At 43.4% G+C, this 13,523-nt stretch overlaps 1 protein-coding gene across 1 annotated transcript in view; it reads right to left on the bottom strand.

Annotated features, from left to right (window-relative positions):
* The window catches only part of epx (eosinophil peroxidase), a 37,894-nt gene that overhangs the window by 3,689 nt on the left and 20,682 nt on the right, over positions 1-13,523 (bottom strand). Inside the window, exons 9-13 of the mRNA XM_052481126.1 lie at positions 8,194-8,354; positions 6,190-6,448; positions 2,655-2,825; positions 1,304-1,366; positions 824-998 (exon numbers count right to left, since the gene is read on the bottom strand). Coding sequence (XP_052337086.1) covers positions 824-998; positions 1,304-1,366; positions 2,655-2,825; positions 6,190-6,448; positions 8,194-8,354 — 829 coding nt within the window. The remainder of the gene's footprint in view (positions 1-823; positions 999-1,303; positions 1,367-2,654; positions 2,826-6,189; positions 6,449-8,193; positions 8,355-13,523) is intronic.

Genomic DNA, 13,523 nt, shown 5'->3' with positions numbered 1-13,523 from the left:
CGATGCTTCCCACAGTTGTGTCAAGTTGGCTTGGTGGACCATTGTTGATACACACAGGAAACTGTTGAGCGTGAAAAACCCAGCAGCGTTGCAGTTCTTGACACTGAAACCGGTGCGCCTGGAACCTACTACCATTCCCGGTTCAAAGGCACTTAAATATTTTGTCTTGCCCATTCACCCTCTGAATGGCTCACGTACACAATCCATGTCTCAACTGTCTCAAGGCTAACAAAAAAAATCCTTCTTGAACCCGTCTCCTCCCGTTCATCTACACAGATTGAAGTGGATTTAACAGGTGACATCAATAAGGGATCATAGCTTTCACCTGGATTCACCTGGTCAGTCTGTGTTCATGGAAAGAGCACATGTTCTTCATGTTTTTCCCACTAAGTGTAGATGGTCATGAGATTCATGTATTTTTGGAAATGATCAATATACAATGTATTCATTCAAACAATTTATATTTGCAAACCCTCGTCTTAAGACCAGGACTCAGTCCGGTCTGCGGACGATCCGCGTTGCAGTGCGGGTCACATTTAAAGGTAATTTCAGATTGACCCGGCATTTGCAGCATTTCATTAGACTGTGATCTCTGCGACAGCGGTAACAATGCCTTTAAATGGAGCATAGCCACAAAGGGCCGGTCGGATTGAATTCCAGCCTAATTGTTATTACATGCGTTTGTGTTTCACAACCTTGTAACACCTCGTTTAGAGAGTGTTGCTGTGTGCAGAGGGTCCCAGGTTGGAGCCCAGTTTGGGGTAGAACAGGGAAGGAAGCCTTACTGTTACACAATAAGAGTCAAACCACCGCCTCATCTCACCTGTCTCCGTCTCTCAGTGCTCTGAACTGCTTGGCCAGTAGACAGGCCAGGAGGGGTCCCACCCGGCCCCCAGGTAGAGGAGGCTCTGAGATGGCCCCCACCCATACGTCGATGTTCTGGGACGTCCCGTACAACAACAGGAACTTCTCAGCCAGACCAGGGTTACCCAGGATACCTGCCAGGTCAGAGGTCAGACGAACGGGATGGAAATACGTTGGAACACATTTTTTTTGTTGTCCTATATTATCCTTTGTGGTTTTAGATGTAGTATGGTGCATTGTATACACTCATGTGTTAGGAATTATGAGGACAACAAGGAAAACAAGAGCAATGTATGTACATATGTGTTAGGAATTATGAGGACAACAAGGAAAACAAGAGCATTGTATACAAATATGAAAACAAGTTCTCAATGAGATTGGCTAGAATGTATTTTTTAATTTTTTTTATAATGACCAAGTATTCTGTTTATCTATCTACCTGCAAGGTCAGAGGTGGTGTTGGGAACAGAGAGGCCACAGAGCCCACGCCACGAGCTGTAACCTGGTAGAGCAGGAAGTAGAGGAAGGAGATATTGATGGAGGGATAGATAGAAGAAGAGGTGGTTGAAGAATGAAGAAAATAAATGGAGATAAAACAACAACAAGGATAAGTCCATCTTCTAACATGTACGTTTGAGAGTATACTATAAGTACTGTATACTGTTTAATATAACCAGCAGGGACCAGGCAGGCCACCTTCTAACATGTACGTTTGAGAGTATACTATAAGTACTGTTTAATATAACCAGCAGGGACCAGGCAGGCCATCTTCTAACATGTACGTTTGAGAGTATACTATAAGTACTGTATACTGTTTAATATAACGTAGGCCTGTACTAATATAGTATTGTAGTATAGTAATATAGTACTAATAATACCAGGCAGGCCATGGTCTATATAATATAGTACTAATATTACCAGGCAGGCCATGGTCTATATAATATAATAATATAGTACTAATATTACCAGGCAGGCCATGTTCTATATAATATAGTAATATAGTACTGATATTACCAGGCAGGCCATGGTCTATATAATATAGTAATATAGTACTAATATTACCAGGCAGGCCATGGTCTATATAATATAGTAATATAGTACTAATATTACCAGGCAGGCCATGGTCTATATAATATAGTACTAATATTACCAGGCAGGCCATGGTCTATATAATATAGTAATATAGTACTAATATTACCAGGCAGGCCATGGTCTATATAATATAGTAATATAGTACTAATATTACCAGGCAGGCCATGGTCTATATAATATAATAATATAGTACTAATATTACCAGGCAGGCCATGTTCTATATGATATAGTAATATAGTACTGATATTACCAGGCAGGCCATGGTCTATATAATATAGTAATATAGTACTAATATTACCAGGCAGGCCATGGTCTATATAATATAGTACTAATATTACCAGGCAGGCCATGGTCTATATAATATAGTAATATAGTACTCATATTACCAGGCAGGCCGTGGTCTATATAATATAGTACTAATATTACCAGGCAGGCCATGGTCTATATAATATAGTAATATAGTACTCATATTACCAGGCAGGCCATGGTCTATATAATATAGTACTAATAATACCGGGCAGGCCGTGGTCTATATAATATAGTAATATAGTACTAATATTACCAGGCAGGCCGTGGTCTATATAATATAGTAATATAGTACTAATATTACCAGGCAGGCCGTGGTCTATATAATACAGTAATATAGTACTAGTATTACCAGGCAGGCCGTGGTCTATATAATATAGTACTAGTATTACCAGGCAGGCCGTGGTCTCGACCCCGCTGCAGGTTGAGAGCACCCAGGTCTAGTGGCATCCCACCCTGGGCCTGGAACAGTCTCTCAGTTAGCTCCTCAACCATCATCTGGCCTGGCATCTGGAGCTTGGCTGGGGAAAGGAGGAGGCCACGCAGCACTGGGTCTATACCACCTGAGAGAGGTGGGATAGAGAGAGGTGGGAGAGAGAGATGAGAGGTGGGAGAGAGAGAGGAGGGAGGTGAAAAGAGATAAGGGAGAGAGAGAAGAGAGGTGGGGGAGAGAGAGAGAAGAGAGGTAGGGGAGAGAGGAGAGAGGTGAAAATAGGTGAGGGAGAGAGAGAAGAGGGGTGGGAGAGAGAGGAGAGAGAGAGAGAAGAGAGGTGGGAAAGGGAGAAGAGAGGTGGGAGAGGGAGGACAGGGGTGGGAGAGGGAGGACAGGGGTGGGAGAGGGAGGACAGGGGTGGGAGAGGGAGGACAGGGGTGGGAGAGGGAGGACAGGGGTGGGAGAGAGAGGACAGGGGTGAGAGATGTGGGAGAGAGGCAGGGAGAGAGAGGTGGGGGAGAAGTGGGAGAGAGAGATGAGAGAGAGAGGAGAGAGTTGGGGGAGAGAAGTGGGGGAGAGAGATGATAGAGAAGTGGGAGAGAGAGGAGAGAGGTGGGGGAGAAGTGGGGGAGAGAGATGAAAGAGAGAGATGGGGGAGAGAGATGAGAGAGGTGGGGGAGAAGTGGGGGAGAGAGATGAGAGAGGTGGGGGAGAAGTGGGGGAGAGAGATGAGAGGTTTAATAATGCAGACATATTTTGACTTCCATCCAGAGAGAGGAGAGAGGTGGGGGAGAAGTGGGGGAGAGAGATGAGAGAGAGATGGGGGAGAGAGAGGAGAGAGTTGGGGGGAGAGAAGTGGGGGAGAGAGAGGAGAGAGGTGGGGGAGAAGTGGGGGAGAAGTGGGGGAGAGAGATGAGAGAGGTGGGGGAGAGAGATGAGAGAGGTGGGGGAGAAGTGGGGGAGAGAGATGAGAGAGGTGGGGGAGAGAGAGGAGAGAGGTGGGGGAGAAGTGGGGGAGCGAGATGAGAGAGGTGGGGGAGAAGTGGGGGAGAGAGATGAGAGGTTTAATAATGCAGACATATTTTGACTTCCATCCATGTCATTGTCTGCATCATTTCCAATCCCCCATATATACAGTGTAGAATATACAGTGTAGAATATACAGTGTAGAATATACAGTGTAGAATATACAGTGTAGAATATACAGTGTAGAATATACAGTGCATTCAAACTATTCAGATCCCTTGACTTCTTTCACATGTTGTTACATTACAGCCTTATTCTAAAATTCATTAAATATTATTTTTCTTCATCAATCTACACACCCCATGATGACAAAGCAAAAAACAGGTTTAGCAAATGTATTAAAAATGTAAAAATAAACATATATACACACAGGTATATACAGTTGAAGTCGGAAGTTTACATACACCTTAGCCAAATACATTTAAACTCCGTTTTTCACAATTAATCCGAGTAAAAATTCCCTGTCTTAGGTCAGTTAGGATCACCACTTTATTTTCTCACATTCCCAGTGGGTCAGAAGTTTACACACACTCTATTAGTATTTGTTACCATTGCCTTTAAATTGTTTAACATGGGTCAAACGTTACAGGTAGCCTTCCACAAGCTTCCCACGATAAGTTGGGTGAATTTTGGCCCATTCCTACATTTGTGGAGAGGGTGAAAAACGTGTTGTATTGTCTCCAACCTAATTATATGTAAACTTCCGACTTCAACTGTACACAGGAGTACATATCTACATAGGCATACATATCTACATAGGAGTACATATCTACATAGGAGTACATATCTACATAGGAGTACATATCTACATAGGAGTACATATCTACATAGGAGTACATATCTACATAACTGTACATAGGCATACAGAGGCCCATTCTCAGCAACCATCACTCCTGTGTTCCAATGGCACGTTGTGTTAGCTAATCCAAGTTTGTCATTTTAAAAGGCTAATTGATCATTAGAAAGCCATTTTGCAATTATATTAGCACAGCTGAAAACTGTTGTTCTGACTAAAGAAGCAAAAAAACTGTCCTTTAGACTAGTTGAGTATCTGGAGCATCAGCATTTGTGGGTTTGATTACAGGCTCAAAATGACCAGAAGCAAATAACTTTCTTCTGAAACTCATCTGTCTATTCTTGTTCTGAGAAATGAAGGCTATTCCAGGTGAGAAATTGCCAAGAAACTGAAGATCTCCCTTCACAGAACAGCGCAAACTGGCTCTAACCAGAATAGAAAGAGGCGTGGGAAGCCCCGAAGCACAACTGAGCAAGAGGACAAGTACATTAGAGTGTCTAGTCTGAGAAACAGACGCCTCACAAGTCCTCAACTGGCAGCTTCAATAAATAGTACCTGCAAAACACCAGTCTCAACGTCAGCAGTAAAGAGGCAACTCCAGGATGCTGGCCTTCTAGGCAGAGTTGCAAAGAAAATGCCATATCGCAGACTGGCCAATAAAAAGAAAAGATTAAGATGGAGAAAAAGAACACAGACACTGGACAGAGGAAGATTGCCTAGAAGGCCAGCATCTCAGAGTCGCCTCTTCGCTGCAACTCCCCAACGGGCTTAGGAGGTGAAGGTCGAGTCATGCTTCCTCCAAAACATGACACGCCAAGCCACTCTTCTTAACAACCACCCACTTAACTCAGAAGCTAGCTGCACCAATTTGTCGGAGGAAACACCATTCAACTGATGACCAATGTCAGCCTGCAGGCGCCTGGCCCACCACAAGGAGTCGCTAGAGCGCAAAGAGCCAAGTAAAGTCCCCCCCGGCCAAACCCTCCCTGGGTCTGTAGTGCCTTAGACCGCTGCGCCACTCGGGAGGCCGATAAACATATTCTATTGTTATTTACAATAAAAGTGACTCCAAAATGACACAATACATTATTTACCATTCATTTCTATCTATCATCTGAAACACATCCAAAACAAACAGCAAATGTATCCAACAAATTTGTTGTCACAAGCTTGATTAATCATTGCATGCTATGAATATGGGACCAAATACTTTGTCCTACTTTAATACACATATAAGTAAATTTGGCCCAATACTTGGGAGGAAAAAAATGGGAGGATTATGTACAAAAAGTGATGTAATTTTCACCCTATTGGGATCAAAATACCCTCAAATTAAACCTGACAGTCTGCACTTTAACCTCATAGTCATTGTATCATTTCATACCAAAGTGCTGGAGTACAGAGCCAAAACTACAACAAATACATTCCATGTCCCAATACTTTTGGAGCTCACTGTATGTGGTCATTTTACTTACTTTTGTTTAATGCACTGCTTTTAAGTCTCTCCGGGCATCTGCTAAAAACATTAGGTTTTCAGTCCAGCAGTAGGCTTAATCTGGATCCGGGAAACTGACCCTATTTCAATGGATCATTTCTATTGAGAATGCTTTTTAGTCCAGTTCTAGCCTTAATCTGAGACCAGGAAACCAGGCCCTAATTTAAAACGTCTCACCCTCCTGTACGACCCTCCAGGATGCGAAGAGGGAGTGGTGTAGGGGCAGAGGTGGGTGCTGTGGGGCGAGGCTGTACCCGGGGCCCAGGCGGGCCACCATCGGCTGCACGGTGACGTGGGCAAAGCGGAAGGCGGCGGCTGAGAAGACGTTAGCGATGCTGGGGTCAATCTCAGGGTCGTAGCCCTTGTACGGAGGCATCAGGAGGGAGGTGGGGGTCTCACCCAGGACCCTGGGCAAGTAGTGCTCCCAGGTCAGTATCTGAGGGAGGAGGAGATCAGGGGTGAGGCAGTATTCTAATAGTGATCCCAGGTCAGTATCTGAGGGAGGAGGAGATCAGGGGTGAGCCAGTATTCTAATAGTGATCCCAGGTCAGTATCTGAGGGAGGAGGAGATCAGGGGGTGAGGCAGTATTCTAATAGTGATCCCAGGTCAGTATCTGAGGGAGGAGGAGATCAGGGGTGAGGTAGTATTCTAATAGTGATCCCAGGTCAGTATCTGAGGGAGGAGGAGATCAGGGGTGAGGCAGTATTCTAATAGTGATCCCAGGTCAGTATCTGAGGGAGGAGGAGATCAGGGTGAGGTAGTATTCTAATAGTGATCCCAGGTCAGTATCTGAGGGAGGAGGAGATCAGGGGTGAGGCAGTATTCTAATAGTGATCCCAGGTCAGTATCTGAGGGAGGAGGAGATCAGGGGTGAGCCAGTATTCTAACTTTATATCCGTGCCAATGCCTGCGATATAGAAAACAAAAAACACGACACCACGACACAAACAGAAGCACCTAGAACCCAGACCCTGGAGGAACCTGTCTGGGAAACAGAAGCACCTTGAACCCAGACCCTGGAGGAGGCTTCACCTGTCTGGAAAACAGAAGCACCTAGAACCCAGACCCTGGAGGAGGCTTCACCTGTCTGGAAAACAGAAGCACCTAGAACCTAGACCCTGGAGGAGGCTTCACCTGTCTGGGAAACAGAAGCACCTAGAACCCAGACCCTGGAGGAGGCTTCACCTGTCTGGAAAACAGAAGCACCTAGAACCTAGACCCTGGAGGAGGCTTCACCTGTCTGGAAAACAGAAGCACCTAGAACCCAGACCCTGGAGGAGGCTTCACCTGTCTGGAAAACAGAAGCACCTAGAACCTAGACCCTGGAGGAGGCTTCACCTGTCTGGGAAACAGAAGCACCTAGAACCCAGACCCTGGAGGAGGCTTCACCTGTCTGGAAAACAGAAGCACCTAGAACCTAGACCCTGGAGGAGGCTTCACCTGTCTGGGAAACAGAAGCACCTAGAACCCAGACCCTGGAGGAGGCTTCACCTGTCTGGGAAACAGAAGCACCTAGAACCCAGACCCTGGAGGAGGCTTCACCTGTCTGGGAAACAGAAGCACCTAGAACCTAGACCCTGGAGGAGGCTTCACCTGTCTGGGAAACAGAAGCACCTAGAACCCAGACCCTGGAGGAGGCTTCACCTGTCTGGGAAACAGAAGCACCTAGAACCCAGACCCTGGAGGAGGCTTCACCTGTCTGGAAAACAGAAGCACCTAGAACCTAGACCCTGGAGGAGGCTTCACCTGTCTGGGAAACAGAAGCACCTAGAACCCAGACCCTGGAGGAGGCTTCACCTGTCTGGGAAACAGAAGCACCTAGAACCCAGACCCTGGAGGAGGCTTCACCTGTCTGGGAAACAGAAGCACCTAGAACCCAGACCCTGGAGGAGGCTTCACCTGTCTGGGAAACAGAAGCACCTAGAACCCAGACCCTGGAGGAGGCTTCACCTGTCTGGGAAACAGAAGCACCTAGAACCTAGACCCTGGAGGAGGCTTCACCTGTCTGGGAAACAGAAGCACCTAGAACCCAGACCCTGGAGGAGGCTTCACCTGTCTGGAAAACAGAAGCACCTAGAACCTAGACCCTGGAGGAGGCTTCACCTGTCTGGGAAACAGAAGCACCTAGAACCCAGACCCTGGAGGAACCTGTCTGGGAAACAAACACATAGTGTGTGTACCTGGTGGACAGCCCCCATGATCTTTCTGGCCTCCTGGTACAAGGTGTCTGGGCTCCAGTGAGGGTTGAGGAGGTGCAACTCGCTGACCAGCCTGTTGTGTTCCCTCAGGAACAACGTGTGGAGTGCTATCATCCCCAGGTGCTCATTGGCCCGTGAGTCACCTAGACAACAGAATACAGGAAGTTTGACCCATAGACATACAATAACTAGAAGTATTGGTCTGTCACATGAATGAAACTATATACTCGCTACGTATTCGTCGCCAGACCCACTGGCTCCAGGTCATCTATAAGTCTATGCTAGATAAAGCTCTGCCTTATCTCAGCTCCCTGGTCACGATAACAACACCCACCAGTAGCATACGTTCCAGCAGGTATATCTCACTGATCATCCCCAAAGCCAACACCTCATTTGGCCGCCTTTCCTTCCTGTTCTCTGCTGCCAGTGACTGGAACGAATTTCAGAAATCGCTGAAGTTGGAGACTTTTATTTCCCTCACTAACTTTAAGCATCAGCGATCTGAACAGCTAACCGATCGCTGCAGCTGTACATAGGCCATCTGTAAATAGCTCACCAATCTACCTACCTCATCCCCATACTGTTATTATGTACTTTTCTGCTCTTTTGCACATCAGTATCTCTACTTGCACATCATCATCTGCTCATCTATCACTCCAGTGTTAATCTGATAAATTGTAACTATTCACTCCTATGGCCTATTTATTGCCCACCTCCTCATGCCTTTTGCACACACTGTATATAGACTTTATTTTTTTCCAACTGTGTCATTGACTTGTTTATTGTTTACTCCATGTGTAACTCTGTGTTGTTGTCTGTGTCACATTGCTTTGCTTTATCTTGGCCAGGTCGCAGTTGTAAATGAGAACTCATTCTCAACTAGCCTACCTGGTTAAATAAAGGTGTTCTCAACTAGCCTACCTGGTTAAATAACGGTGTTCTCAACTAGCCTACCTGGTTAAATAAAGGTGTTCTCAACTAGCCTACCTGGTTAAATAAAGGTGTTCTCAACTAGCCTACCTGGTTAAATAACGGTGTTCTCAACTAGCCTACCTGGTTAAATAACGGTGTTCTCAACTAGCCTACCTGGTTAAATAACGGTGTTCTCAACTAGCCTACCTGGTTAAATAAAGGTGTTCTCAACTAGCCTACCTGGTTAAATAAAGGTGTTCTCAACTAGCCTACCTGGTTAAATAACGGTGTTCTCAACTAGCCTACCTGGTTAAATAAAGGTGTTCTCAACTAGCCTACCTGGTTAAATAAAGGTGTTCTCAACTAGCCTACCTGGTTAAATAAAGGTGTTCTCAACAAGCCTACCTGGTTAAATAACGGTGTTCTCAACTAGCCTACCTGGTTAAATAAAGGTGTTCTCAACTAGCCTACCTGGTTAAATAAAGGTGTTCTCAACTAGCCTACCTGGTTAAATAAAGGTGTTCTCAACAAGCCTACCTGGTTAAATAAAGGAGGGAAAAAAACACACGCAAAAAATCCCGGTAATTAATGAATTAATGATACTAAATCATGCCAATATAACCTGTCTCTGTATAGCCGTAGATATAAGAGAAGTGCTGGGTCTGCCCAGGCAGAGATCCTGATTGACATGTGTTCTATGGTGCGTTGAGCTGGTTGGACCCTCTTCAGATCGCGGACAATAAACAACCATTCATATTAAGACTTCAGAGTGTCTCTGGTGTTCAACTTCCACCACAATCTTTAACCCGAGCTGTGCTACAGTACATTAGCAACGGTCATAGAAACTGTTCAAAGATTTTTGAAAAATAATTCTAATAAAATACAATATAATTCTAATATTGTCTGAATTATAGAGCGTAAAACATTTTACTTGCTTAGACATTATAATGAACGGAGTTCAGGAATTTTGAATAGGTTGTGTTTAAACAAAGACGATTATGTGTGCCTCATTTGCATAAACATATGGGATTATTTGCATATATATATATGAATGAATTAACATACATGGGTGTAGTAGGACTGCAAACCACCAAACACTTGTTCTGTCTGCCCTATTATCTGCACTGTCTCATCATTAATTACTGTTGTTACTGTTCTGTTGTCTACCCTATTATCTGCACTGTCTCATCATTAATTACTGTTGTTACTGTTCTGTTGTCTGCCCTATTATCTGCACTGTCTCATCATTAATTACTGTTGTTACTGTTCTGTTGTCTGCCCTGTTATCTGCACTGTCTCAGCATTAATTACTGTTGTTACTGTTCTGTTGTCTGCCCTGTTATCTGCACTGTCTCATCATTAATTACTGTTGTTACTGTTCTGTTGTCTGCCCTGTTATCTGCACTGTCTCATCATTAATTACTGTTGTTACTGTTCTGTTGTCTGCCCTATTATCTGCACTGTCTCAGTATTAATTACTGTTGTTACTGTTCTGTTGTCTACCCTATTATCTGCACTGTCTCAGCATTAATTACTGTTGTTACTGTTCTGTTGTCTGCCCTGTTATCTGCACTGTCTCATCATTAATTACTGTTGTTACTGTTCTGTTGTCTGCCCTGTTATCTGCACTGTCTCATCATTAATTACTGTTGTTACTGTTCTGTTGTCTGCCCTGTTATCTGCACTGTCTCATCATTAATTACTGTTGTTACTGTTCTGTTGTCTGCCCTATTATCTGCACTGTCTCATCATTAATTACTGTTGTTACTGTTCTGTTGTCTGCCCTGTTATCTGCACTGCCTCATCATTAATTACTGTTGTTACTGTTCTGTTGTCTGCCCTGTTATCTGCACTGTCTCATCATTAATTACTGTTGTTACTGTTCTGTTGTCTGCCCTATTATCTGCACTGTCTCAGCATTAATTACTGTTGTTACTGTTCTGTTGTCTACCCTATTATCTGCACTGTCTCAGTATTAATTACTGTTGTTACTGTTCTGTTGTCTGCACTATTATCTGCACTGTCTCAGCATTAATTACTGTTGTTACTGTTCTGTTGTCTACCCAATTATCTGCACTGTCTCAGTATTAATTACTGTTGTTACTGTTCTGTTGTCTACCCTATTATCTGCACTGTCTCATCATTAATTACTGTTGTTACTGTTCTGTTGTCTGCCCTATTATCTGCACTGTCTCATCATTAATTACTGTTGTTACTGTTCTGTTGTCTACCCTATTATCTGCACTGTCTCATCATTAATTACTGTTGTTACTGTTCTGTTGTCTGCCCTATTATCTGCACTGTCTCATCATTAATTACTGTTGTTACTGTTCTGTTGTCTGCCCTGTTATCTGCACTGTCTCAGCATTAATTACTGTTGTTACTGTTCTGTTGTCTACCCTATTATCTGCACTGTCTCAGTATTAATTACTGTTGTTACTGTTCTGTTGTCTACCCTATTATCTGCACTGTCTCATCATTAATTACTGTTGTTACTGTTCTGTTGTCTGCCCTGTTATCTGCACTGTCTCATCATTAATTACTGTTGTTACTGTTCTGTTGTCTGCACTGTCTCATCATTAATTACTGTTGTTACTGTTCTGTTGTCTGCCCTGTTATCTGCACTGTCTCATCATTAATTACTGTTGTTACTGTTCTGTTGTCTGCCCTGTTATCTGCACTGTCTCATCATTAATTACTGTTGTTACTGTTCTGTTGTCTGCCCTGTTATCTGCACTGTCTCATCATTAATTACTGTTGTTACTGTTCTGTTGTCTGCCCTATTATCTGCACTGTCTCAGCATTAATTACTGTTGTTACTGTTCTGTTGTCTACCCTATTATCTGCACTGTCTCAGTATTAATTACTGTTGTTACTGTTCTGTTGTCTGCACTATTATCTGCACTGTCTCAGCATTAATTACTGTTGTTACTGTTCTGTTGTCTGCCCTGTTATCTGCACTGTCTCATCATTAATTACTGTTGTTACTGTTCTGTTGTCTGCCCTATTATCTGCACTGTCTCATCATTAATTACTGTTGTTACTGTTCTGTTGTCTGCCCTGTTATCTGCACTGTCTCATCATTAATTACTGTTGTTACTGTTCTGTTGTCTGCCCTATTATCTGCACTGTCTCAGCATTAATTACTGTTGTTACTGTTCTGTTGTCTACCCTATTATCTGCACTGTCTCAGTATTAATTACTGTTGTTACTGTTCTGTTGTCTGCACTATTATCTGCACTGTCTCAGCATTAATTACTGTTGTTACTGTTCTGTTGTCTACCCTATTATCTGCACTGTCTCAGTATTAATTACTGTTGTTACTGTTCTGTTGTCTACCCTATTATCTGCACTGTCTCATCATTAATTACTGTTGTTACTGTTCTGTTGTCTGCCCTGTTATCTGCACTGTCTCAGCATTAATTACTGTTGTTACTGTTCTGTTGTCTGCCCTGTTATCTGCACTGTCTCATCATTAATTACTGTTGTTACTGTTCTGTTGTCTGCCCTGTTATCTGCACTGTCTCATCATTAATTACTGTTGTTACTGTTCTGTTGTCTGCCCTATTATCTGCACTGTCTCATCATTAATTACTGTTGTTACTGTTCTGTTGTCTGCCCTGTTATCTGCACTGTCTCATCATTAATTACTGTTGTTACTGTTCTGTTGTCTGCCCTGTTATCTGCACTGTCTCATCATTAATTACTGTTGTTACTGTTCTGTTGTCTGCCCTATTATCTGCACTGTCTCAGCATTAATTACTGTTGTTACTGTTCTGTTGTCTACCCTATTATCTGCACTGTCTCAGTATTAATTACTGTTGTTACTGTTCTGTTGTCTACCCTATTATCTGCACTGTCTCAGTATTAATTACTGTTGTTACTGTTCTGTTGTCTGCACTATTATCTGCACTGTCTCAGCATTAATTACTGTTGTTACTGTTCTGTTGTCTACCCTATTATCTGCACTGTCTCAGTATTAATTACTGTTGTTACTGTTCTGTTGTCTGCACTATTATCTGCACTGTCTCATCATTAATTACTGTTGTTACTGTTCTGTTGTCTACCCTATTATCTGCACTGTCTCAGCATTAATTACTGTTGTTACTGTTCTGTTGTCTGCCCTGTTATCTGCACTGTCTCAGCATTAATTACTGTTGTTACTGTTCTGTTGTCTGCCCTGTTATCTGCACTGTCTCATCATTAATTACTGTTGTTACTGTTCTGTTGTCTGCCCTGTTATCTGCACTGTCTCATCATTAATTACTGTTGTTACTGTTCTGTTGTCTGCCCTGTTATCTGCACTGCCTCATCATTAATTACTGTTGTTACTGTTCTGTTGTCTGCCCTATTATCTGCACTGTCTCAGCATTAATTACTGTTGTTACTGTTCTGTTGTC

The sequence above is a fragment of the Oncorhynchus keta genome, chromosome 26 (genome assembly GCF_023373465.1).
Source record: "Oncorhynchus keta strain PuntledgeMale-10-30-2019 chromosome 26, Oket_V2, whole genome shotgun sequence".
NCBI classification, from domain to species: Eukaryota; Metazoa; Chordata; class Actinopteri; order Salmoniformes; family Salmonidae; genus Oncorhynchus; species Oncorhynchus keta.
This window is presented reverse-complemented; position numbering and strand designations above follow the sequence as displayed.